The sequence below is a fragment of the Mytilus californianus genome, unplaced genomic scaffold (genome assembly GCF_021869535.1).
Source record: "Mytilus californianus isolate M0D057914Y unplaced genomic scaffold, xbMytCali1.0.p SCAF_1, whole genome shotgun sequence".
NCBI lineage: Eukaryota > Metazoa > Mollusca > Bivalvia > Mytilida > Mytilidae > Mytilus > Mytilus californianus.
In genome coordinates, this window is record NW_026262581.1 from 135206173 (window position 1) to 135232941 (window position 26769).

The following is a 26769-nucleotide window of genomic DNA, read 5'->3' on the forward strand; positions in this document are numbered from 1 at the left end:
TAATAATTTACCTTGCCCTGAACTTTGCCCCCAAATGTTGACCTTGCATGATAAGCTATCACAGTAATGTCACCAACAACAGACATGTTCAGTGGTATTATAGCTTTTCCTTCATCAACAACAAACCCTCTGAAAGTAAAACAATATAATTAGTTTATTCATTTAATTGATTTAAATAGTTTCTATAAATCTTTTTTTCTCTCTTAAAATATTCCTGTTCCTGCAAATATTTTCACATTAAAAAAAAACCCAATTTTAATGATACAACATCTACAATCTACCTTAATGAGATTATATTACAAACCTCATCTTGTCATATTCTTGAGATGTTGACATTATTCTATCTTCTCCAACAAAAATCTCCACAAACGGTCGACAACCATTCCTATTAAACAGATATAATAACAATATAAAAACACCTTTATTAACAATAATAAAATTTTATCATTTATATTTTTTAAACTACTATATATTAAATTTGTGCTTACACTTGCAATAAAATTTTAATCTTCAGAATATTATTGCTTTCAATATTGAGAAGAAATGAGAAAATTAATGAGTCTGTGTTTCAAAAAAGCTCCCAAATTTTCAAGGTGGGCCCCTAATTAGGATGCAATCTACCTAGACAATGAAATATTCCTGCAATCAAGCTTTATAACAGTTGTTAATTTATTTTCTTCTACTACTCTATTATTATAGTTTCAGGTCTGGAGTAACATAGTATATAACTTTTACAGTAGATTTATCACTACCTACCTCATTTTATTGAATAGTGGAACTGGTGACATGATTAGGTTCTTTATCATCACTGGCCTACTGTGAGGTAAATATGGGGTGTCAGCTACCATTTCAGAAATGTACCCTATATACCTGTAAATAGAAAACAAATGTTTGAAGTGAGGTAAATATCGGGTGTCAGCTACCATCTCAGAAATGTACCCTATATACCTATAAATAGAAAACAAATGTTTGAAGTGAGGTAAATATGGGGTGTCAGCTACCATCTCAGAAATGTACCCTATATACCTATAAATAGAAAACAAATGTTTGAAGAAAGGTAAATATGGGGTGTCAGCTACCATCTCAGAAATGTACCCTATATACCTATAAATAGAAAACAAATGTTTGAAGAAAGGTAAATATGGGGTGTCAGCAAGGGTTCAAAAACAGTCATATTTGCCACTCATTGTTTTCCAAGCAGGTTCATATTTATATGGATTGTATAATTTAAAAAACCATATTACATCTGCTTGAAATTTTCTTTCACCACGTTGTTTACCTTTTACAATACATCTTTTTATTAAGGATGTACACCTCTGAGGAGCCAACAATTTCTAGAATTAAACTTTTTTTCTTAACCTGATTTTTGGTTTATATGCCTGTAAAAAAATTATTGGTGAAGAAAAAATCATATTGTGGTGCACTTCTTTTTTGCTACGGCCATTTGAAAGTACCCAATTTTGATGATTTTCCCATATTTCATCAATTTTTATCCATTTTTAGAATATTATCATGAAAAAATATTCTCAAAATTTTGGCTGATGAGACTGACTTGATTGGTTATAAAATTTGAAAATTTTATTATGCAAAAACTACTTATTGTTAATACACGATTTTTTCTCAGAGGTAAGTTTGATTATATAATATTTTTTAAATTCATTGATATTTTCCACTTGTATCGCATGTTTTGGAAATAATTCCAGAACGAGATTTCAACGAGACTAAAACTTCAGAAGAATACATCCTTAATACAACATCAATCTAGAAATGAAAGCTTTTGCTATGAACTGGGTCTTTTCAAATCTGGGTGAACATGAAAATTAAACCTCAGGGTCATTCTTAGAAATATGACTGAAATCATGTGTAAAGTTTCAGCTACCAACTAAGATATGTATTCTATTTTTGATTTTTCTACCCTATATACCACATTGCCTCACATTCTCATTAAGAAAAAATTCACACACCTAATTAAATGGGCATTTAGAAAGTCAGAATCTGAATATATATGTTGAAACTCTTTTAGGTCATTTTTTAGTAGCAATAAACAAAAAAACTATGTCAATTGGACATGCTTTGATATTATATATGCCCTTGAATTTTTACTAGATAACATTTTTGTTCGCTTTGGAGATTCTGTATATCGTCAGGTTATCGGAATTCCAATGGGGACTAACTGTGCACCACTTATTGCGGACCTTTTTTTGTATTGCTATGAGTTACAATTTATGACAAAAATCAGCAAAGACCCATCGAAACAATATCTGATACACAAATTTAATAATACTTTTAGATATTTGGATGATATTTTGGCTCTCAATAATGACGACTTCAGTATGTATACTAATGAAATTTATCCTGTTGAACTTACTTTAAATAAAGCTAATACTAACAATGACCACTGCCCTTTCCTCTATCTTGATATCTATATCATTAATGGAAAGCTTAATACTAAAATATATGATAAAAGAGATGATTTTTCATTTCCTATCGTTAATTATCCATTTTTAGATGGTGACGTTCCCTTGTCACCATCTTACGGTGTTTATATATCTCAACTTGTACGATTCGCTCGTGTATGTAACAATGTTTTAGATTTTAACGAGAGAAATTTATGTATTACTGAAAAATTATTACACCAGGGTTTTCGATATCACAAACTAGTCAAAACATTTACTAAACTTTATCATCGGTATAAGGACATCATTCGTAAATATAGCTCAACATGCAGACTTCTTATACGTTCAGGTATTTCACATCCAATTTTTTATGGAAATATTCTTTATAAAGCACAAAAATGTCAGTATTCACCTCTGAAGCTAACAAAACCTTTAAATAGACTTATTAAGAAGGGATATAGTTACGATACTGTTGTCAGGTCATTAAAGATTGCATATTTTGGCGTTAATATTGATTCACTTATAGGGTCTTTGCATCGGCACTAAACACATTTATTTAAAAACCAGTTGTTGGCATGACACGGGTTATGTTCTTCTCATATATGTTATGATGGTATGATACTAAACCCCTAACGGGAAGGATTGTGCCTGATATTCATATGATGAAGACATAATCTTTCAATCAGTTTAATTGAAGTCTGGAGCTGGCATGTCAGTTAACTGCTAGTAGTCTGTTGTTATTTATGTATTATTGTCATTTTGTTTATTTTCTTTGGTTACATCTTCTGACATCAGACTCAGACTTCTCTTGAACTGAATTTTAATGTGCGTATTGTTATGCATTTACTTTTCTACATTGGCTAGAGGTACTGTAAATTCAGAAATTATTGCGAGGTTTTTATTATTGCGACAAATGCGACAGAGTTGTAAACGCAATAATTTAAACTCGCATTTTGAAATATTTTATATGAACTAAACAGGATTTTTCTCAAAATCGTAAAAATTAAAATCGCATTTAAGTCTAAAATGACAAAATCGCAATAATAAATGCACGCAATAATTTCTGAATTTACAGTATAGGGGGAGGGTTGAGATCTCATAAACATGTTTAACCCCGCCGCATTTTTGCGCCTGTCCCAAGTCAGGAGCCTCTAGCCTTTGTTAGTCTTGTATTATTTTTAATTTTAGTTTCTTGTGTACAATTTGGAGTTTAGTATGGCATTCATTATCACTGAACTAGTATATATATTTGTTTAGGGGCCAGCTGAAGGACGCCTCCGGGTGCGGGAATTTCTCGCTGCATTGAAGACCTGTTAGTGACCTTCTGCTGTTGTCTGTTCTATGGTCGGGTTGTTGTCTCTTTGACACATTCCCCATTTCCATTCTCAATTTTATATATGTTTGCTTTTCTGAGAGGTCAATATCAGGTATCAACTACCTATAGAATAGTCAATCAAATTAAAGTGTAATTAGTATCTATACAAGATAACCATCTAAAGAACCTTTTTTCTTGTACGTAAGATAATCAACATGCCAAAAAATAGAAGCATTTTTTACTTTTAAACTTGATACAAATCTGGCTACCAATGACTGGTTACATGGGAATTGGTTATGTTTTGTCCCTGAACAGAATATAAGCCAGGATATCACTGATGTATAAAGAACAAGAAATGATTGTAACAGGATGCTGTTACGAAGTCTCCCAAACAAAGCTCCCATAATTCGTAATTCCCAGGGTCGCCTGACATTGGGCAAAGTCCAGTGAAAATTGGTTTGGTCCAGTAAAGTTATATGCATTAGTGATGCCTGGGGACTAACCCTGTATATCATTCAAATCATCTTGGCATGACAAACCAGAATATATATGGTTTAGGGGTGGGGATCTCGACCATTTACAAGATATTAGAACTTTCTCAAATTTCAGGGGGTCGGGATGACCCCTGGGACTAACCCTGTATATCATTCAAACCATCTTAGCATGACAAACCAGAATATATATGGTTTAGGGGGTGGGGATCTTGACCACTTACAAGATATTAGAACTTTCTTAAATGGCATGGAGTGGGGGTGACCCCTGGGGACTAACCCTGTATTTCATTTGATGTGCTTTATCATGACAAACCAGAATATATATGGTTTAGGGGTGGGGATCTCAACCATTTACAAGATATTAGAACTTTCTCAAATGGCAGGGGGTCGGGATGACCCCTGGGGACTAACCCTGTATATCATTCAAACCATCTTAGCATGACAAACAAAAATATATATGGTTTAGGGGTGGGGATCTCGACCATTTACAAGATATTAGAACTTTCTCAAATGGCAGGGGGTCAGGATGACCCCTGGGGACTAACCCTGTATATCATTCAAACCATCTTAGCATGACAAACCAGAATATATATGGTTTAGGGGGTGGGGATCTTGACCACTTACAAGATATTAGAACTTTCTTAAATGGCATGGGGTGGGAGTGACCCCTGGGGACTAACCCTGTATTTCGTTTGATGTGCTTTATCATGACAAACCAGAATATATATGGTTTAGGGGTGGGGATCTCGACCATTTACAAGATATTAGAACTTTCTCAAATGGCAGGGGGTCGGGATGACCCCTGGGGACTAACCCTGTATATCATTCAAACCATCTTAGCATGACAAACCAGAATATATATGGTTTAGGGGTGGGGATCTTGACCACTTTCAAGATATTAGAACTTTTTTAAATGGCAGGGGGTGGTGGTGAACCCTGGGGACTAACCCTGTATTTCATTTGATGTGCTTTATCATGACAAACCAGAATATATATGGTTTAGGGGTGGGGATCTCGACCATTTACAAGATATTAGAACTTTCTCAAATGGCAGGGGGTTGGGATGACCCCTGGGGACTAACCCTGTATATCATTCAAACCATCTTAGCATGAAAAAACAGAATATATATGGTTTAGGGGTGGGGATCTTGACCATTTACAAGGTATTAGAACTTTCTTAAATGGCAGGGGGTGGGGTGACCCCTGGGGACTAACGCTGTATTTCATTTAATGGGCTTTATCATTTAGAACATTTTCAATTAAAAAGATTGTGTCTATCACAAACAGTTTTCAATTTATAATCATTTGAAAATTTTTAAAAATAAAATCCCATAGGGTTCTATAGTAAAACCCTCTTCTTTTTGCCCCTCAAAGTACCCCTTTATAAACCCCATTGCACAAACAAAACCCTGATTGCACCACTAGACATGTTAGTCTAACATATTGTGAAACCCTAAGTTAATCTGACAAGCGGTTTTGGAGAACGGGTGCGGACAAGTTCAAATTTAAAAGTGGCGGAAGAGGAAGAAGAAGAAGAAGAATAATAATAATAATAAGAACTGAGCAAAAACAATAAGTCTTCCCAAACTTCGTTTGGGAGACTTAATAAATGTAATTGACTGTTATATTGTTTTTGAGCAGGATAGACATAACAGACACCATTTTGATAAGAACAAGAACAATACCATGTTTGGAGCTGTGCCGCAGCATGCAATTGAGGTAACATGTATATTGAACCAAAACTGATCATTTCCTAAAATCAATCAAGCCAGGAAAACATTTTCCTTCTACAGAGGTATAGTAAAATTCAAACTATTGGCAAACATGAAGAGCCCGCCTTGGCACTAGTATAATTTAATAACAGGCTACAACTCAACATTATCAAGCTGCAGATAAAATATAAAATTATTTCCTTCCCTAAAATCTAAGAAGTGTTTGACAAACATTTTCCTTGTACAATGCGAGCTGTAAAGTTTCAAACTATCGGCAAACAGGAAATGGCTGCATGGCAGATGTTAAAATTGCTTACACACAATATCTCAACATTATTGAGGTGGATACTTAATACAAAAATGTTTCCTTTCATAGAACCCAAGAAAACTTTGTCAAAATATTTCTACCGAAGGACTTTTGGAAAGGCATGATGGACTGTGTTGAGTGGTTACTAGACCTGCTTTCACCGCTGGTGATGCAAGTAACAAGTGAAATTCTTTACTACAATAAGTTGGAAGTTGACAGTTATACCTTCTTTGAGCAGGAGACAGGCCTGGCTGGCATCGCTTTGAAGAGAACAAATGTAAAGCTTGTTGACTAGATTCAAACAATCTACAGAACACAAGAAATGCTCCAACGACTGTGGCTGAGGAAGCTTTACCATCCTACAATATTAAAACATCTATCAAACTTTATTGTCATATTAATGTAAATTATAGGCTTGATATGTTTATTCTATCATTTTCAAACTTTTTGTTCTTATCTTGCAGCTTCAAATATAGAATAGTCCCTATAACACAGAACCATTTATAAAATACTCTATCAAAATGTTCCCAATTCCTTAGATATCTTGTTCTGCAATGTTTTTTCAACACATTTAGATTTGAAGGCTTATTGGAGAACTGTCTACATCTTGTATCTTGTTTTTTTTATTGAAACAACTTTCATTTACTCATAGGCATAAAATGTATAAGAAATATTTCAACATTGTTATCTAAGTTATTTGAAATTTGGTTTTTAACTTTCATCTATATACTGAATTATATTTAACATAAGAATGTGGCCTTTTTATTTATATTATATTGCATATTACAAATATACAAACTATGTGAAGTAATTTATATTTTACCTAACCTATTTACTTTGATGTCTTATATATTACTTACTAAACAATGTACCACACATATATTATGTGGATTTTGTCTGAGCCATAAATGCATATTCTTGCAAATAGCAAAGAGATTGGCAAGTGTTGGGGCTTTTCTTGCTGTCCAACCACATTCTGACACCTATAATGTAGATATAAAACATCTGTGTAATGGTATTGTATCTGTTTAAAAGAATAATTATATCTAGACTCTTACTTAAAAGTTATGTGTCCTTTTGAAAACAATGAATCATAATAAATTGCAGACAAAAATTGATACAATTATATATGAAAATAACACTTTAAAAATTTGGTGCATCCAGACAGCTTTTCTGGATTTACATTCATTAAGACATCCTAACTTAGACATTTGAAAGCCAGGGATGTATAAAAACATAAAAACTTTAGTAGCTATATGACCAAAAGGGAAATAATTTTTTTTTTATTTAAATGATAATCAGTAACTTCATTTGTTTTTTAATCTGGTCAAAATCATGTACAACTTTATTATACCTAGTAAGTATTTCTTTAACTTACTAAGGCGAATAATAATATGATCAACTGGATAAGAATTTCTATTCTTGAACATGAAAGGAGATGAAAGTTGTAAAGAAAGTTCAATAAACTTAAGAAAAGAAATAACAATTGCCAGTCATGGTAAGTGTCAAAGGTCATCTGTACAATATGATTATTTATGTGTTATTTCTAATTTAGAACTGATGTATGTGTTAATACATAGATATATATATACCAACCCTGTTTTCAAATTTGATGGTCCTATAACTTTTCTGTGATATATTGTATACAGCATATGAATTTTTATGTTTGTAATCTAAATAATTCCTAACTTCATCTATATGATTCTTAAAAGCTGATTCTACACCTTCTGATGGGAATGACATTACTGAAATAGAAATGTTATTAGACTTAATACCCCATTCAATATTCTCTGATAGTAGCAACTTAAAATTAGAAAATAGAACTAATCTTTGTTTTCATTTTATGGTTTTGTATAGTTTTTTCTTGTATTGTGCTGTTTCACCAATGACCCAGGTTATTGGGAAGGTTGGGCACACACTAGCATGTTTAAACTTCCAAATTCTGTATGTGCCTGTCCCAAGTCAGGAGCCTGTAATTCAGCCTCTGCTATACATCATATTTGTTTTTTCTTTTATTGTTTTATACATATATCAGACTTTCTATAGTATGCTATGCCTTATGAGTTCTGCTCATTGTTGAAGGCTATGTGGTGACCTATAGTTGCAAACTTCTAGGTCATTTTTTCTCTGATGGAGAATTGTCTCAATGGCAATCATATCACATCTTATTCTTGTGATAACCATGTGGAGTAGTTGCCTGGAATTACCTGGCTAGCTAGAAATACCTAATGTAAATTCACATATATATGCTAAACTTTGTGCTCTGATTTAAGTGGTGGTCGCATTGTGGCAATGAGTGCAGGTTTGATTCCAGGCCCTGTTAAACCAAAGACTTTAAAATTGGTATTGCTGCTTCACCCCAAAGCATGCGATATTAGAAGAGAAGAGATTAATCTGCTTGTAGTCAGAACAACGTATATGAGTAGGGAGGTGTGTTTTCCTGCAGACTGTTACCTTGAAAGCTAGCTTGTTAAAAATCCTGCTCAGCGTGTCAGTCTTGTAAAAAGCAGGATTCATTTTCATATAGAATTAACATCTTTTTATACTAAGGCCAAAAAAAAAAATATGTGTGTTTCCGGTTACCCGACCCACCCTATTTTTTTGCGCCAAATCCCGACCCTGAACTTTTTTTGATGATTTCAGAAAAAATCCGGAAAAACTATGTGCTTTTTCCGTAACCTTCTCTTTTATTATAAAATCGTAATGGCTGCGCACTTGTTTACGGCAACATGTTTGTTGGCCCTACGGATAAATAAATTCCAGCACCTTGTATTTTCAGTATTACACTTTATGATGCAATTTATTGCGCTGTATTAAACCATTGATTTACTTTCTTGTTGGGGCCATTGGTGTGGGTTTCATCACTTCACAAGTTCTATGGCCGTCATCATGAGTTGATTGACCGCTATGGGGTGCCTGTGTCCCAAATGTCAACAGACCTTTTCTGATGTCGTAGATTCCTTTCAACAGTTTCCGAAATAACCTTTGTGAGAAACATGGTGGTTATCTTGCAAGAAGCAGGACCTGCTATTCCTTCCAGAGCACCTGAGGTCATCCAGTTTTTTCAATTAGTTTCAATACAGTACAGTTTCATTTTGTTTGCACTTTAAGGCTCAGTAAAGATGATATGTACAGTTATTGGCAAAGGAATTCAAAATTAAAAGTCTAGAATCAACAAAACAATGACTTCATCAAAGACATAAATCTTTTGATTGGAGCAACCATTGCTGAAATGAAAAGGTAATACAACTGTTAACACACATCAATTTTACCGTTCAATATATATTGAATCTCCATCCCCCTTTTTTTGAAGGGAAAAAAAAACAAAACAAAAAAAACACCTACCTACCCTATTTTAAAATTCCATGTAATAGGAAACACACATTTTTTTGGTGGCCTAAATATGCACTTAATTTGCCACTGAATGTTCATCAGCCACCCATCCATCTGATATAAGTGAATTTTTTTTAATGTTTGAAATGATACACTTTTTTAAAGGATAATTTGTTTAATCATTTCAAGTCTAGCTTACATTACAAGTCTCAAACATAAAATAGCATTTGAGGATGTATCTAGAATAATATACAGGCTAATGAAGTAATATAGATTTTTTATACTATAAGAAAAATTCATTTATGATGAAAAAATATTAATCCAATGAAAGCACATTACCTATTACTCTAGATGTGATATAACTCAAATCCAAATCTGCCTTGTTCACAGTTCTGAAATAAAAGTAAATATTTCAATAATAACAATGTTCTAGTGTTGTTTTAAACACACATCATTCAATAGTTTTCTTCAATAGCCTTCATTACAATTGGTTATTTCAATATTTTGTTTGAAATATCTTTAACTGTTTACAGTAAATGATACCTCCATAAATGGTTAACTAGTCGTAAAATAATTTCAGATTTTCACTGCATAAAATATTAAAGTTTTCTATTTTAACTTACGCTGAGACAGTTTCCATTACTTTGGCTGAAGCATCTTTGATATTTTTCATTAAACTTCCTGCTCCACCTTTTAATGAACTAAATATTGACCCTGCTGTGGTTTGTCCCTCATTGTATGCTGAAGGCTGAGGTGGTGGAGGTGCTTGTCTGACTGGAGAATCTGAACTATCTATTAAAATAATAAAGATTTTCAATGATCAAAAGAAGCATTCAAAATCAAAGAAGTTTATTTATTTCTAAACTGTTATATCATTTTACATAAAAACATGCTGATTAAAACAACCATGCACATATACCTTCCTTCATAAAACGCTATTTCATTCTTCTCCCAAAATAATCTCACTTTGTTTTAAAAACAGTGTGCAAATCATATATTATCATTTACACTTGAGAATGGTGATATATTCTGTAAGTAATATCTAGTGATGATTAAAAAATTTCCAAACAAAGATTCCATGTTATCTTGAGTTTAACCAGCTTATGATTTCAAGAGTTTTACCTGAGAACGGTGTAGCAGATATTCCTTCAGTAATATTAAGTGGAGTTTTTTTACCTGAGAACGGTGTAGCAGATATTCCTTCAGTAATATTAAGTGGAGTTTTTTACCTGAGAACGGTGTAGCAGATATTCCTTCAGTAATATTAAGTGGAGTTTTTTTACCTGAGAACGGTGTAGCAGATATTCCTTCAGTAATATTAAGTGGAGTTTTTTACCTGAGAACGGTGTAGCAGATATTCCTTCAGTTATATTAAGTGGAGTTTTTTACCTGAGAAAGGTGTAGCAGATATTCCTTCAGTAATATTAAGTGGAGTTTTTTTACCTGAGAACGGTGTAGCAGATATTCCTTCAGTAATATTAAGTGGAGTTTTTTACCTGAGAACGGTGTAGCAGATATTCCTTCAGTTATATTAAGTGGAGTTTTTTACCTGAGAACAGTGTAGCAGATATTCAGTAATATTAAGTGGAGTTTTTTACCTGAGAACGGTGTAGCAGATATTCCTTCAGTAATATTAAGTGGAGTTTTTTACCTGAGAACGGTGTAGCAGATATTCCTTCAGTAATATTAAGTGGAGTTTTTTTACCTGAGAACGGTGTAGCAGATATTCCTTCAGTAATATTAAGTGGAGTTTTTTACCTGACAACGGTGTAGCAGATATTCCTTCAGTAATATTAAGTGGAGTTTTTTTACCTGAGAACGGTGTAGCAGATATTCCTTCAGTAATATTAAGTGGAGTTTTTTACCTGACAACGGTGTAGCAGATATTCCTTCAGTAATATTAAGTGGAGTTTTTTTACCTGAGAACAGTGTAGCAGATATTCCTTCAGTAATATTAAGTGGAGTTTTTTACCTGACAACTGTGTAGCAGATATTCCTTCAGTATTATTAAGTGGAGTTTTTTACCTGAGAACGGTGTAGCAGATATTCAGTAATATTAAGTGGAGTTTTTTTTTACCTGAGAACAGTGTAGCAGATATTCCTTCAGTAATATTAAGTGGAGTTTTTTACCTGAGAACGGTGTAGCAGATATTCCTTCAGTAATATTAAGTGGAGTTTTTTACCTGAGAACGGTGTAGCAGATATTCCTTCAGTAATATTAAGTGGAGTTTTTTATCTGAGAACGGTGTAGCAGATATTCCTTCAGTAATATTAAGTGGAGTTTTTTTTACCTGAGAACGGTGTAGCAGATATTCCTTCAGTAATATTAAGTGGAGTTTTTTACCTGACAACGGTGTAGCAGATATTCCTTCAGTAATATTAAGTGGAGTTTTTTTACCTGAGAACGGTGTAGCAGATATTCCTTCAGTAATATTAAGTGGAGTTTTTTACCTGACAACGGTGTAGCAGATATTCCTTCAGTAATATTAAGTGGAGTTTTTTTACCTGAGAACGGTGTAGCAGATATTCCTTCAGTAATATTAAGTGGAGTTTTTTACCTGACAACGGTGTAGCAGATATTCCTTCAGTATTATTAAGTGGAGTTTTTTACCTGAGAACGGTGTAGCAGATATTCAGTAATATTAAGTGGAGTTTTTTTTACCTGAGAACAGTGTAGCAGATATTCCTTCAGTAATATTAAGTGGAGTTTTTTACCTGAGAACGGTGTAGCAGATATTCCTTCAGTAATATTAAGTGGAGTTTTTTACCTGAGAACGGTGTAGCAGATATTCCTTCAGTAATATTAAGTGGAGTTTTTTATCTGAGAACGGTGTAGCAGATATTCCTTCAGTAATATTAAGTGGAGTTTTTTTTACCTGAGAACGGTGTAGCAGATATTCCTTCAGTAATATTAAGTGGAGTTTTTAAGTTGATATTTCTGGCTGCTGCTACCTCCTGTAATCTGTCTAATACATCAGTTATGTTCGGTCTGTCATTAGGGTTCACTTGTAACATAGACCCTAAAAAATAGACAAGTCAAAATGTAATAAAATTTGTCTAATATGTCATTAAAGTTTCATCTGTCATTTGGGTTTATTTGGTAATGCAGATCCAATAATTATGTAAGTGAATTTAAACCATTCATGTCATGTACACAATGGATAATTTTTGAAATAGCCAGGCTTGACAAAAATCATAGTTTTACATTGGCTGTTTTATAATAGTATAGCTATATTTGAGGTAATTGGTGAAAATTATTGTAATGATTTTTTTAACTTTCAGAACAGAACTGTTTTCCTGTCAAAATCTATGATGTAATACACACTTACTGATGAGATCATGGAATACTGTGTACTCTCTGTCTGTATCTGGGATGGTATAGTTTCCATTGATGATTCTAAGCTTAGCTGAGTCTTCAAATGGATGTACATTAAAACATAGAAGATACAAGACACAACCAAGTGCCTGGAAGAAAAGATAGTTATGTTGGTAAAGTAACAGTAACCTGTACATTCTTACATATTATTAATCAAATGAAATTGCTCCTCACTACCTTTATGATTAAATATCACCGTCAATACATACTTCTGTTATACCCTGAGAAATGGTGACGATATTTTTGACCTTTTTGCAAACTCTCATCAATCAGGAACTCTTTTATCACATTAGCTATTCAACAATGGAATAATTAAGATTTATCCATACATAAAGTAGGATCACTATCGAAAAATAAAACCTGAACTTAAAATTTTTGTAATAGCCTATAAATACTTTTCTTTTGAAGAAATATTAAGAAAGTTTTTGATTACATTTGAAGAAAAAAGGAGGTTTCTAATTTTGTGCCACTGACCAACATTTAGAGAAGTACCAAATGACCACATGCACACAAACTCACTAATACATTACTTTCTCATCTTACTCTTTTCTTTAATTTTTTTCCCAATTTAAATGCTTTAATATTCATGATATTATAATGTGTCAGATTGTAGGAAATTATTTGCCTGCTATAAAATATATATAATATACTTAATATATGGAAAAGATATTATAAGTTTGATAGATCATTCATTTTGTGTCTTATTCAATTTGCTATGATTTTGAAAATAAAATATGCTCAAACCAATTTATGTTTCTTTCCATCTGACTATCTCAAGAGACATTATTTACATTACAAATAATTTACATTTGAAAATAAAATGATAAATTTTATTATAAAAATATGATTGACAGTGGCTTGATGTCCAATCATCGTTATGATATCCAGCCTAGAATGTGTGTGTATCATACTTTATACTAATTTACTAAACCAATACAATGAGACAGATTTTGAATGTAATAGACTGAAAAAAAGACACCCACATTAAATATTATTTTCAAATATGCATATGGTCAGAGAATCAAAGCGCGAAAGCGCTGTAAAGGCAGTTAATTACAGGTTGTGTGTATTTTTAGTCCAGTTATATCATTATCTTGCATAGTACATTGTACTTATCAGAGGTGGCTTTCAGTATTTAAGATTTAGAGTTCTCTAATGATATTGAACAAGTTTTATGAATGTCATATTCTGAGCACCATATGAAGGCGATAGTTCTCACTTGTTTATGAACTAGTGCATTATGTCCAGTTTGTACCTCTTTTATCTATGTTTATAGTCAAATACTGTTTAAAATAGTTTGGCATTTTCTTTTTAGTAATAAGTAAATGTTATCAACTGTATTTTATTCAACTTAGCAAATGTGGTTTGTTACTGGTAAGTACAATGTATGGATGATAGTTGTTTCATTGGCAATCATAACACATCTCCTTATTTATATAATGATCTATATTCAACGACCTCAGGTACAAAAAAAATGTATGTAACTAAACTATGATGGGAAACCTTTGACTTCTTTCTTTAATATAAACTTTTGATTTGGTACCATAGAACTATGTAGAATAAATGTACATTGCAACATGTCAACTCATTCAATGACAATACTTTTTTTAGAAACTATAACTCCAAGCAAAATTATATTTCCAAGTATAAAGTAATTTATGAATGAAACAAGAGTGCACACGCTGAAATGTCTCGCCTTCTTTACTAATCATTGATATTATGTTGATAGTCCTAAATATAAAACTTTATTACAACTGTCACATAAACTTAACATTAACCAAGTAAACTAAACATTGACCAATGAACCAAGAAAATGAGGTCAAGGTCAGATGAACCATGCTAGGCAGGCATGTACAGCTAACAATTCTTCCATACAACAAATATAGTTGACCTATTGCTTATAGTTTAAGAAAAATAGACCAAAACACAAAAACTTAAAACTGAGCAATGAACCTTGAAAATGAGGTCAAGGTAAAAAAAAACCTGTGTGACTGACATATAGATCATAAAATATTTCCAAATATAGTTGAACTATTGCATATAGTATTAGAAAAAAAGACCAAAACTCAAAAACTCAACTTTGACCACTGAACCGTGAAAATGAGGTCAAGGTCAGATGACACCTGCCAGCTAGACATGTACACCTTACAATCATTCCATACACCAAATATAGTAGACCTATTGCATACAGTATAAGTAAAAAGACCAAAACACAAAAACTTGACTAAAACCACTGAACCATGAAAATGAGGTCAAGATCAGATGACACCTGCCAGTTGGACATGTACACCTTACAGTCCTTCCATACACCGAATATACTAGACCTATTGCTTATAGTATCTGAGATATGGACTTGACCACCAAAACTTAACCTTGTTCACTGATCCATGAAATGAGGTCGAGGTCAAGTGAAAACTGTCTGACGGGCATGAGGACCTTGCAAGGTATGCACATACCAAATATAGTTATCCTATTACTTATAATAAGAGAGAATTAAACATTACAAAAAATCTTAACTTTTTTTTCAAGTAGTCACTGAACCATGAAAATGAGGTCAAGGACATTGGACATGTGACTGACGGAAACTTTGTAACATGAGGCATCCATATACAAAGTATGAAGCATCCAGACCTTCCACCTTCTAAAATATAAAGCTTTTAAGAAGTTAGCTAACGCCGCCGCCGGATCACTATCCCTATGTCGAGCTTTCTGCGACAAAAGTCGCAGGCTCGACAAAAAGGAGTTCTTAATTAAGTAATAAACTGATTCGCTGAGCGCAGCTGGATACACCCACAGAGGTCCAACCCTGAACAGTTGGGGCAAAGATGGACACAATATTCAAGCTTGATACCGGTCTGAATTTGGATTGTAATTAAATATTTGACATATTATAGTTTCTGAATAAATGTAGTCAAAGAACTTGAAATCGGTTATATGAATTGAATTGATATTCAATTAAAGATTTCTTGCTGTTGTGCAATACACTGTGCTGTTGCGCAATACTTAATAAATCTGTTGCCAGACTATAAACAAATAAAGTTCAATTTCTTCTCAATGTCATATTATAAATTTATGAGAATCAATAGGGAGATTACATCAATAGCTATAAATAATTCACCGAAGTTTCATGCGAACTGCTTAAAGCATTTTTGAGTTGTTGTCCAAAAACTGGAAAATCCCCCCTTTTTTAATGAATAAAACCCCATAACTCAGAAATGTAAAATCTAAAATTTATAAAATTCTAAAGGGAGTTTACGGATTGATAATTTAGTCTTAGATGCAAGATTTTTTTGTCAGTTGTTTGTGGCTTTGAACTCCATGAACTAGCTGTCAGTAAATGCGAGTACTCTCAGATCTGTACTTAGTGTCTTTTTGTTGTTTGGATGTACAACTACCCGGCCACGTCCACTAGTATTTGTATTTATCCATCTGATGAGTTAAGCCTCTTTCAACTGATTTTTATAGTTCGCTCTTATATTGTACTGTTACACCACTGTCCCAGGTTAGGGGGTGGGTTGGGATCCCGTGAACATGTTTAACCCCGCCACATTCTGCATGTACATGTATGTGCCTGTCCCAAGTCAGGAGCCTGTAATTCAGTGGTTGTCGTTTGTTTATGTGTTGCTTATTTGTTATTCATTCATTTTTTGTACATAAATTAGGCCGTTAGTTTTCTTGTTTGAATTGTTTTACATTGTCATTTCGGGGCCTTTTATAGCTCACTGTGCGGTATGTGCTTTGCTCATTGTTGAAGGCCGTACTGTGACCTATAGCTGTTAATTTCTGTGTCATTTGGTCTCTTGTGGAGAGTTGTCTCATTGGCAATCATACCACATCTTCTTTTTTATATTTACATCAACAGATATAAACAATTCACCAAAGTCAAGGTGAGACAACAAAACTTAGTTGTAAGATCTCTGAAATTTTTTACACGGTACAAGTTTTTCTAATTGTTGGAGATTGTATGGTGACAGTAACACCTGTAACTGCTTAACCCATTTCTTATGCACTTTGGTTCGATAAACTCACTGAATATCATACCACATCTCCTTATTTTTATATGCATTACAATTTACATGTGCATGTAATTGTAAATAATATTTATATATATATATCAGAACAAACTTCATTGCGTCACTTTTATTTATGCATCCTTTGGCACAATACAAGTTCTAAAATTACACAACATAAAACAACTAAATGTTATTTCAGATGAAAGTTTTGTTTCAGTTCCATTCATAGGATTTATAAGAATTTTGTATGTTTTGCCAAGTCCAATAATTAGCTCTATGTGCATGTGATAATTGGAGACTTTTCTATCCCGTATAAGAGTTTTGGAACTAATTCCGTTTCTTTTTTTGAAAAAAGTGAGCAAACAAATCTTGCACATTTAAACCTTTGTCTGCCATCACACTGTCACCTGGATCACATAACTGAACTATTCTACATCTTTCAACTATTTCACAGTCACTGGTACAACCAACATATGCATTAGAGACATAGTTGACTAAACCATCCGGGTGTCGAACATACAAGTATTTTCAGTGTTTCTGTTTTTATATGATGAAAAGGTTGCCTGAGCTCTAGGAGCTTTAGGTTTTATCACGGGATATTCTGTGCTGTCAATAATAATCCAAGTTGTAGGAAACTTTAATTTGAAGTTGGATGGCGAAAAATACCTGACTAAACCACTAAATGGCCAAGTGTTAGCCTCACGCCACTGTTTAGACATAAAAACAATCCATGTTTACACAATATTCTTAACACTAGTTTCAATCTAGAATCTAGACAGTTCAAAGTTGGTTGTATAATGCATCAATTTCATCAAAGTCATAAAAAAACTGATTTTCAAATGACACCCTATCAATTTGAATATATATGTATCTCAAACAATGTGCTGTTGGACCAAGTGTGGTCAAAACAAATAAAAATTTAGTATACAACTCTAAACCGGTGTAAAAATGCATGGCTGTGTCACGTGTCTTCATTTCAAAATTCTCTGCTGAAAATATAGGCATTGATGGTGTTTGCGTAATTCCATCTGTGAAGCTCAACATTAGCTCGGCAGTTGGTGGTGGACAGTCATAAATCCTGTCTGCAGTATGAATTACTTCTTCAGGAAAACCAACTTTACAATCAAAACTTTCCTCTAGATTTCTACTACAATATTCATCAAGTTTAGTTCTTTTGTTTTCACAGGAAACTGCCCTGATTTTTCTTTTTGCGGACGATTCAGTCTCTTGCTTGGTCCAGGAAAATAGGCTGGGATTGGCAGTAGACTTAAGTCTCTGTATAGTGGGTTTGTGCCCTGAAAAAGGTTATAAAACATTAGTTTTTTGATAATTACTTGAACTTCCATTAGCAATGCATACTTTGTACGGAAGCAAGTTAACTCGTACCATTGTAAACTCGTACCACGTAAACTCGTACCAAAAAAGTTAACTCGTACCAACGTAAACTTGTACCACTGGGAAGTCGTACCAATCAGAACTCGTACCACTGCAAACTCGTACCATTAAAAATATATTCAAAAAATACGAATGTTTTATGATTTTTTTTTTGGTAAACTAAATAAAAAAAGTTGAATTACTTGAATTTTATACTAGATTTTAATGAAAACTTAGACAAAAATACGAATGTTTTATGATTATTTTTTTTTTAAGCTTTATACAAAAAATTAAAATATCTTTGAAATTTATACCAGATTTTAATGAAAACTTAGACAAAAATACGAATGTAATTTCTTAATTACCATGCTAATAAATATATTAAATTCCTTTGATTGTGTGATTATTGGTTGATTATTAACTAATCAACTTGTTTTTTTTTATCTTTAACTAATCAACTTGTATAATCATGGTCATATTCTGCTGAAATGTGCTGAATATTGTATAAAAATAAATTTCATACTTTCTAACTGTTGGTCATAAACAATTTTAAACCTTTAAAACACAATCAATAAATTCTTTCATTAAATAAAATTCCTTTTAGAAACAATAGAAAAATACCCAAATCTATTCAATGTTACTGATTTGGAATGATTAAAAATTATATCAAATAGTTGTCAGTAAAAGTTTAAAAAAGAGTCTATTCAAGGGAGACAACAAAGCCAATCTGCCACGGTTTTCTCTATCCAATTAGACAAGGAAAATAAGCTACAAATTGGTTATTGTAATTTCAAATTATATACATTTTACAGACTTAAGAGGTATTGAGTGAAATTAAAGTATATATTCATCATTAAACACCATTTGAATGCATTTAAATAAGTTGGTACGAGTTTACAATGGTATGAATTTACCGTGGTACGAGTTAGCAGTGGTACGAGTTTTTGTTTAGTGGTACGAGTTGACATTGGTACGAGTTTACAATGGTACGAGATAACTATAATCCCTTTGTACTACCTGGCAAAATATTAACTAGATTTATTCATTACAATCTGGATAAAACTATGTTAGCCTGATTCAATGTACATCAAAATGTATGTTATGTAAATCCAAAGGACAAACAATGAGAGACGTATGCAACAAACATACATTGTTTGTACCTACATAACTATAATATAGATGAGAGCATGTCATTGTTTTGTTCCTGTTAACATTGTCATTGATATTTTTCAAGAAAGTCTAAGAGGCATAGCTTATGCATTCCTGTCATTACTACATTAGCATAATTACTGCTAAAATAATTCTCAGTATGATATACCTCTTGTAAGAAATCATTATAATTGTAGCAAGCACCAAAAAATCTCAAACAGATCACATTGAATCGTAATCCAAAAAATTATGACGTCTTGAATTAACCACCCCCTTTTATTCTAAAACGATAATTGCGGTTGTAAACAGACTTTGTTTTATTCGCATGGCGATAACATATATAATTATATATTTTAAAAAGAAAATAGAGTTTTACCATGAATAGTTTCCTGCACGTAGTCTTTTTCAGTAAAATGTGCCTTGCAAACAACAGCTGATTGAGATGGACTCCACGATTTCATCGTGTTCTCGTCCAATCTGCGTATGGGCCATGGCGTTGATCCAACTTTTCCTTCTTTTTAAGTCATTTGGAAATGCATGTCCTCCTCTTAAATGACACCCAGGTACACAACAACAAGTACTTGGCATCGTTAATTAAAAATGCAACTGTAATAGTTGCACAGTGCAGAAACCGGAAGTTGAAGTACAGGATCGGCTACCACGGCGCCACCTATTCAGGAACGATAATTTGCTACTTTATATAACTGCGAAATAATAATAACGTTAGACGGGTTCGCGTGCATAAACAGAAATGCGCTTTAAATTGTATAATATAATTCATGTTCAGTCGACCTTTAATTATTATATCAACGACTGAAATGATTTATAAACATCTAGATTGCAGATAACACTCGAAATTAACCCGACCTCTTTCCACACGGAATTCAAATAATTCTAGTTTGTCAATCGGTTGACTGCTTATAATGTAAAATACAAATATATCAAAAGTTTTTAAAACTAACAAAACACAATGATCGTTTCTCTATTTCCCAATGTAAATGAAATGAGACAAAAAACATTTGATACCACAATAAGAAGAGGAGAGAATCAACATTTTCCGGATCTACTTGGAGCCTAATGACCCCCCACGTAGATAAGTTGGATATCGCGGAAAGAAATATTAACACGGCAACTAGAAAGGCATTAAAGCACTGCCTTTAAAAATTGAAGGACACATGTAGCTCCAATTTCCTTTTATCTCCCTTTTTTTTACTATACTGTGAAACTTGTCTAAACCAAACTTTGCATCAATCAGAAACCTGTGAAATCTTAACTGTTTTATCATAGATTACTGTAATGTTAGTTGCATTTTTTTTTTAAATCTTATAATATTTTCTTCTCAGATGATCTCAAAGATTTTCCAGTATGTACAAATTAAATGAATAAATAGATTTAAATTTCAATGAACTTACCCATATATCCAGACCTTCACAAATAGGATAATTCATGTATAAGTCTAACATTTCTGGAGATCTGTACATAGGTGTAGTGTTTCTTGTAATCTAAAAAAAAAAAAAATAGAATTTTGAATTTTCTTATCATTAATATAACTGTAAAAAAATGATCCGCTGGGGCGCAGCTTGATACGACCGCAGAGGTTGAACCCTGAACAATTGGGGCAAGTATGGACACAACATTCAAGCTTGATATAGCACTGAATTTGGATTGTAATTAAATATTTGACAAAATCTCACACAGAATGAAAGTGGTCTAAGAACTTAAAAATTTTTAATTTACCTATTCAAACAATATCATTATTATTTGCTTTTATATACAGTACAACCTGTGACTTCCTCTTAATTATGTCCACCCTCTTGTATGGTCACCATCGAATGGTGGCCATTTATTGGGGTATTCAATCTTGAGATGTTGGCCATTTATTGGGGTCATAAAACATAGGTTGATGTTTTATCTAATTATGTTACCTGTTGAAATCAATCAGCATTGAAGTTTTCAGCTTGTATGTTTCTTTAAAATTTACCTGTACAGGTAGCTCAGGTTTCTTCTCAAATTGACATTTCACCTTTTCTTGAAAATGTAGAATAGAATGTTGCTTTAGTCTTTGTTAATTAAACTTAATTCATATCATTTGTTGATTTTTCTGTCTAAATTTACATTTTTTCTTTTTTTTTCTTATGTTTTTATTTTTTTATTTTTTCATGTTATTTTTTATTTTTTATTTGTTTTTTTGCTTCTTATTCTTTTAATTTCTTCTTGCAAAGAATCTTGAGTAAAAATGACAAAAATTCAAAGATAAGTTATTGACTAGCATTTGAAAACAAAACAGAGAATCCTTTAAATAATTATTTTTTTCAGTAAAAAAAAGTTATTGTACATGATGTGCATGGAATTCTATTGTTTGTTTGCATTATAATATGAATTATTATTAGTTATAACTTATAATCATGAAAATGATATGTTTAAAGGAACCATGAAGCAAGTAATTTAACAAGCCTGTTTCTTAACAAATTAAAATTATCAATATCATGAATATCAATCCTTTTACAATAAATTTTGTTAACAAAGTTGTATAATCTAATATCTAATATCATGATTATTATTCAGGAAAACTACAGATATCATTATATGGTATAGGAATAAACTATTTTTGTTTATCTTTTATATTTTTCAAATCTCAAACTGGAGTTGTGCATGAAGAACCACTAAAGAGACTTAAATTTCCCAAATGGCTACCTAGTTAATATCAAATTTTGATAAATGCTAATCATAATGAAAAATGTTCTTATCTCTGAATAAAGTAAATCTTTGAAAAGAAATTGTATTTAAAGAAAAAATTGTCTTGCTTTTTGAAACCAGAGACATATATACACATATATATGTCTCTGTTGAAACAATTGTAAACTTATCAAGTATGTTATCTTCAGTTTAGCTAATTTTATCAGTTAACAGGCAAAATTTGTCTCCAGAAAAAAATAAAGTACACTTCCATATAGATTGTGACATTTTTATGGCCCATTAATTAAATTACGTTTTGTTCTGTGTATTATATTGTCGGAAAGTGCAGGACTGGCATATGCATGATACTTATTCTTGGTATACATTTGCAAAAAATATTTCACTCAACTCAGGCCTTTTAGATAAAGTTAATAACTGCAGGGACTTGAATGAATTAGATTCTTTAAAGCCCTTGATTAAAAATGAAATTTAAGAAAAAAAATTAAAATATTTTTGAAAATAAAATAAAAACTTATGATGAAAACAGTAAACTCAAATGCTTCACTAAGTAAAGAATTAGTGGTCATTATTTAGAAATAGAAGATGGTGGGTAAAAATTCCTATAAAGGATAGAATTGTTTGTAAAATAAACACAACAGCTTAGAGATAATCAATTTGAAAATTGTTTACCTTCTCATTATAATGTCTCTGACCAGTTTATGAATAACATCTTGAATCTTATGAATGAAATTTTAACCAAGAACAAAAAGTAAAAAAAATCCTAAACCTCTATAACATGGAACATGTTTAAAATATTAACTCCTTTATAAAAAAAAAGTCATTAGAACTGAGGGCAGAAACCTAATAATTTTTGTCCATGTGTTTTGATTTCTTATAGAATTGTTATTTCTTTGCATTATAATGTTTGTTTTTGTTTTTTTTGTCGTAAACTTGATTAAATTGTAAAATGTTTATATGAAAATAAAAATATTATCAAATTTTTCTGTAATGAATATTTTGAATATATACATGTATTTATTCAATAGAGAAATAATGAATTGCCTAAATTTTATTTAGAATAAGTCCTAAAGATAATCTTAAACATTTGTTAAACAATGTTGAATGCAGTAAGTATAAACAATTTTGATTTTAGAAAATTAATTTGAGAAACACCTTTTCAATAGAAAAAGGCAGGCGATGTGAAAGTTTGCATTATATTAGAAGATGATATTCATTTATTATTCACTTGCCAAAAAATACATGTAACAAATAACTTAAATTGAGAGAATTATTTAAAAGGTATACATGGTATAATTTCAAAACAAACAGTCATGAGAAAAATTTTACAAAAAAAAGTTAGGAAGCTATATGTTCAACTAGTTTTATTATTTATTTTATTTTAGAATTTTCTTGTCATAATCACAGCTATTAAATTTGACAAACACATATATTTTACCTGAGACACTTTACCTGCAAGTTATATAATTTTAACACTTCAATGCAGTCATGATTTCCCTTTATCCTTGACTAGTTTTTGATTAATACCTTGTGTATTAATTAAGCAACAGGAGGTACAATGATGGACATTAAGGGCCATCATGGTGACCATATTTTTTATGGCCACCATTAGTAAGATAATGTCACAGGTAGTACTGTATAAATCAGAAATAACCAATTTAAAATGGAAAATTTAAAAGAAAAAAAATGAAACCCCCCCCCCCCCAATTTTTTCAACCCCCTTATGATTCATCACCCCCAAACTCAATCCCAGCTTTCCCTTTGTGGTATGGTACCTTGCAGTACAATTTCAGAGAGATCCATACACTTGAACACAAGTTATTGTCTGGAAACTAGAAAAATGCTAGTTTTTTTGCCCTTTTATGGCCCCTAATTACTAAAGTTTTGAGGGAATTACCCCCAAAATCAATCCCAGCCTTCCCTTTGTAGTATGGTACCTTGCAGTACAATTTCAGAGAGATCCATACATTTGAACGCAAGTTATTGTCTGGAAACTAGAAAAATGCTTATTTTAGGCCCCTTTTTGGCCCCTTATTCCTAAACTTTTTGGACAATTACCCCCAAACTCAATTCCAGCTTTCCCTTTGTGATATGGAACCTTCTAGTACAATTTCATAAAGATCCATACACTTACACACAAGTTATTGTCATGAAACTAGAAAAATGCTTGTTTTTTGCCCCTTTTTGGCCCCTAATTCCTAAAATTTGGTGGCAATTACCCCCAAAATCAATCCCAGCATTCCCTTTGTGATATGGAACCTTGTGATACAATGTCAGAGAGATCCATACACTTACACACAAGTTATTGTCATGAAACTAGAAAAATGCTTGTTTTTTTCCCCTTTTTTGCCCCTAATTCCTAAAACTAGGAGGCAATTACCCCCAAAATCAATCCCAGCATTCCCTTTGTGATATGGAACCTTGTGGTACAATGTCAGAGAGATCCATACACTTACACACAAGTTATGTCTGGAAGTTACAAAAATGCTTATTTTTGGCCCCTAATTCCTTAACTGTGGGTACCATAACCCCCAAAATCAATCCCCACCTTCCTTTTGTGGTATTGAACCTTATGGTAAAATTTCATTGAGATCCATTCACTTAAACTAAAGTTAGAGTGCGAAAAACTAATGTGTCTTCGGATGACGACGACGCCAACGTCATTCCAATATACGACCACAAAAATTTTTTTGCGGTCGTATAAAAATAAAAAGATGATTCATTTCTGTATAATAGAAAATCAAGCTGTATTTTGGTTTGCTGGTTTTATTGATTGATTGATTGACTGGTGTTTAATGGCACTTTCAGCACTATTGCGCTATTTTGTGGCAGTCAGTTTTTATTGGTGGAGGAAGCTGGAGTGCCCGGAGAGAACCACCAACCTTTGGTAGAAAAACTGACAATCCTTGTCAATAAAGATTGGAGAATAATGCACCTACCAATATTATAAAAAGTATTGGTCACTGGGCTTTTTAATCAAGCTACAGGTTGTGCTAAATTGTCAGATTTCTTATAGATTATACATGAAAAACAAATTTTTTGTGATAAAAAGAAAACTAAACAATAGAATATTAAGATAAAATATGAGAAGAAAGCTCTAATAATGTGCTTAAAGAAAATAAAAATAAGGGTCATGGGGCTAGTCTTCTTACTACAAAACAAAGTAGGTAAATTGATAAGGGCTATTTCATTAAAGTGTATGTGGGAGGGTAGGAAGGGACTTTGAAAATATCCCTACAACCAAGAACCATTTTTTTAGATAATTTTGCATAATGGTAATAGACGCATACTGTAAAAAGACCCATGACCCACATTCAATAATTAAACTTCCCTTCCTACCCTCCCACATACATTTTAATGGAATAGCCCTAACACATTCTTTTATAAAGTTACATTATCCAAGTTATCTCCCCTTATATGGCAAAGTTGAAACAAAATTCAAAAATCATATTCCTAATGTTTTGTTCATGAAATAATATCATTATAATTGTTACCTCATCTTCTACAAGACTCCTCTGTATAGCAGACCAGCCAGAATCAGGATAATGGGTCTTTGTTGTAGCACTACCAAAATCACATAGTTTTATTGATCCTTGGGAACTCAAAAGCAGATTCTCTACCTGAAACAAAACAATTCATTATGTACAAAACTCAAAGTTTGCCATGAAGTAGATTTCAAATTATATCTTTCCAGTTATCACAGATTTAGAAGACAAGAAAAAATCATAAATCAAATAAATTTCATCAATTCTGAAGAATTTACATCAAGGATTTCTAATTATTAAGGCTTAAACACGTTACTTGATTTACTGAGATTGTGGTGCTCTATGAATGTGCTCTATTCTACCATAATATCTTCGTAAGCTTTTTGTTGGTTCTCTCAGTATCTTCTAAAAATGTAAGTGTAAGAAATATGAATTTTGTGTGTAAAGCCTATTCAGATATTTCAGGATTACAATTTTCTTACAGTACATGTATATATATCTTACCAGAAAATAATTAATAAAATCTAGTGTAATCTCACCTTAAGATCTCTGTGGACTATAGGTGGGTTCTGTCTATGCATGTGTTGGACTGCTCGACATGTTTGATAGAATGATAACAACACCTGGTCACATGGTAAAGGACCAGGTCTTCTATTTATAATATCTACTAACTGACCACCTGTAAAATTATCACATAATATTTATAATCAAATTTTTAATGAATAATTGTTCAGTAGGACTTGTTTTTTTTTTAATGTTTTATTTTTTCTTCTCTCCTTTTCCAATTTTATGCATTATTGTAAAATCCATTAAGAGAAATTATGTATACCAGTAGATCTGCAAAAACATAAAATAAATTGAATTAATGTTCAATAAAGAAAGTCATTATAGGGTAATCTTTTATTCAGCTTATGATTTAGTCTTATGAAAACACAAGAGTGGACACGCTGGAATGTCTTGCCTGATTCACAGATTATGATTGTATTTTATGTTGAAAGTCTTAGAGGTTAAGGTTTTACTCCAGGTATGACGCAAACTTAAAATTATCAATAGTCTATGAAATTGAGGTCAAGGTCAGATGAATCTTGTCAGTTAGACCTGTATACTTCTTATGATTTTAT

The 26769-nt window shown here is 32.2% G+C and overlaps 2 protein-coding genes across 2 annotated transcripts in view; both read right to left on the minus strand.

Moving 5' to 3' along the window:
- LOC127735639 (cyclin-G-associated kinase-like) overlaps positions 1–26769 on the minus strand; it is a 50577-nt gene that overhangs the window by 8574 nt on the left and 15234 nt on the right. The window contains exons 5-17 of the mRNA XM_052245875.1: positions 26188–26327; positions 25658–25783; positions 20882–20971; positions 12887–13022; positions 12434–12577; positions 10181–10349; positions 9897–9949; positions 7821–7969; positions 7085–7207; positions 6450–6583; positions 757–870; positions 305–385; positions 12–129 (exon numbers count right to left, since the gene is read on the minus strand). Of these exons, the coding sequence (XP_052101835.1) occupies positions 12–129; positions 305–385; positions 757–870; positions 6450–6583; positions 7085–7207; positions 7821–7969; positions 9897–9949; positions 10181–10349; positions 12434–12577; positions 12887–13022; positions 20882–20971; positions 25658–25783; positions 26188–26327 (1577 nt within the window). The remainder of the gene's footprint in view (positions 1–11; positions 130–304; positions 386–756; positions 871–6449; positions 6584–7084; positions 7208–7820; positions 7970–9896; positions 9950–10180; positions 10350–12433; positions 12578–12886; positions 13023–20881; positions 20972–25657; positions 25784–26187; positions 26328–26769) is intronic.
- LOC127735645 (uncharacterized) lies at positions 17456–20173 on the minus strand. The gene is made up of 2 exons (XM_052245888.1): positions 19846–20173; positions 17456–18241 (listed from the first exon to the last, which is right to left on the minus strand). Exons 1-2 carry the CDS (start codon positions 19928–19930, stop codon positions 17727–17729), a joined length of 600 nt encoding a protein of 199 aa, XP_052101848.1. The 5' UTR covers positions 19931–20173; the 3' UTR covers positions 17456–17726.

Coding starts and splice junctions, on each gene's coding strand:
- LOC127735645 (XM_052245888.1), bottom strand. CDS start 19,930: ATGAAATCGTGGAGTCCATCTCAATCAGCTGTTGTTTGCAAGGCACAT. Junction 18,242..19,845: donor CGTGCAGGAAACTATTCATG/GTAAAACTCTAT, acceptor AACCTTTTTCAG/GGCACAAACCCACTATACAG.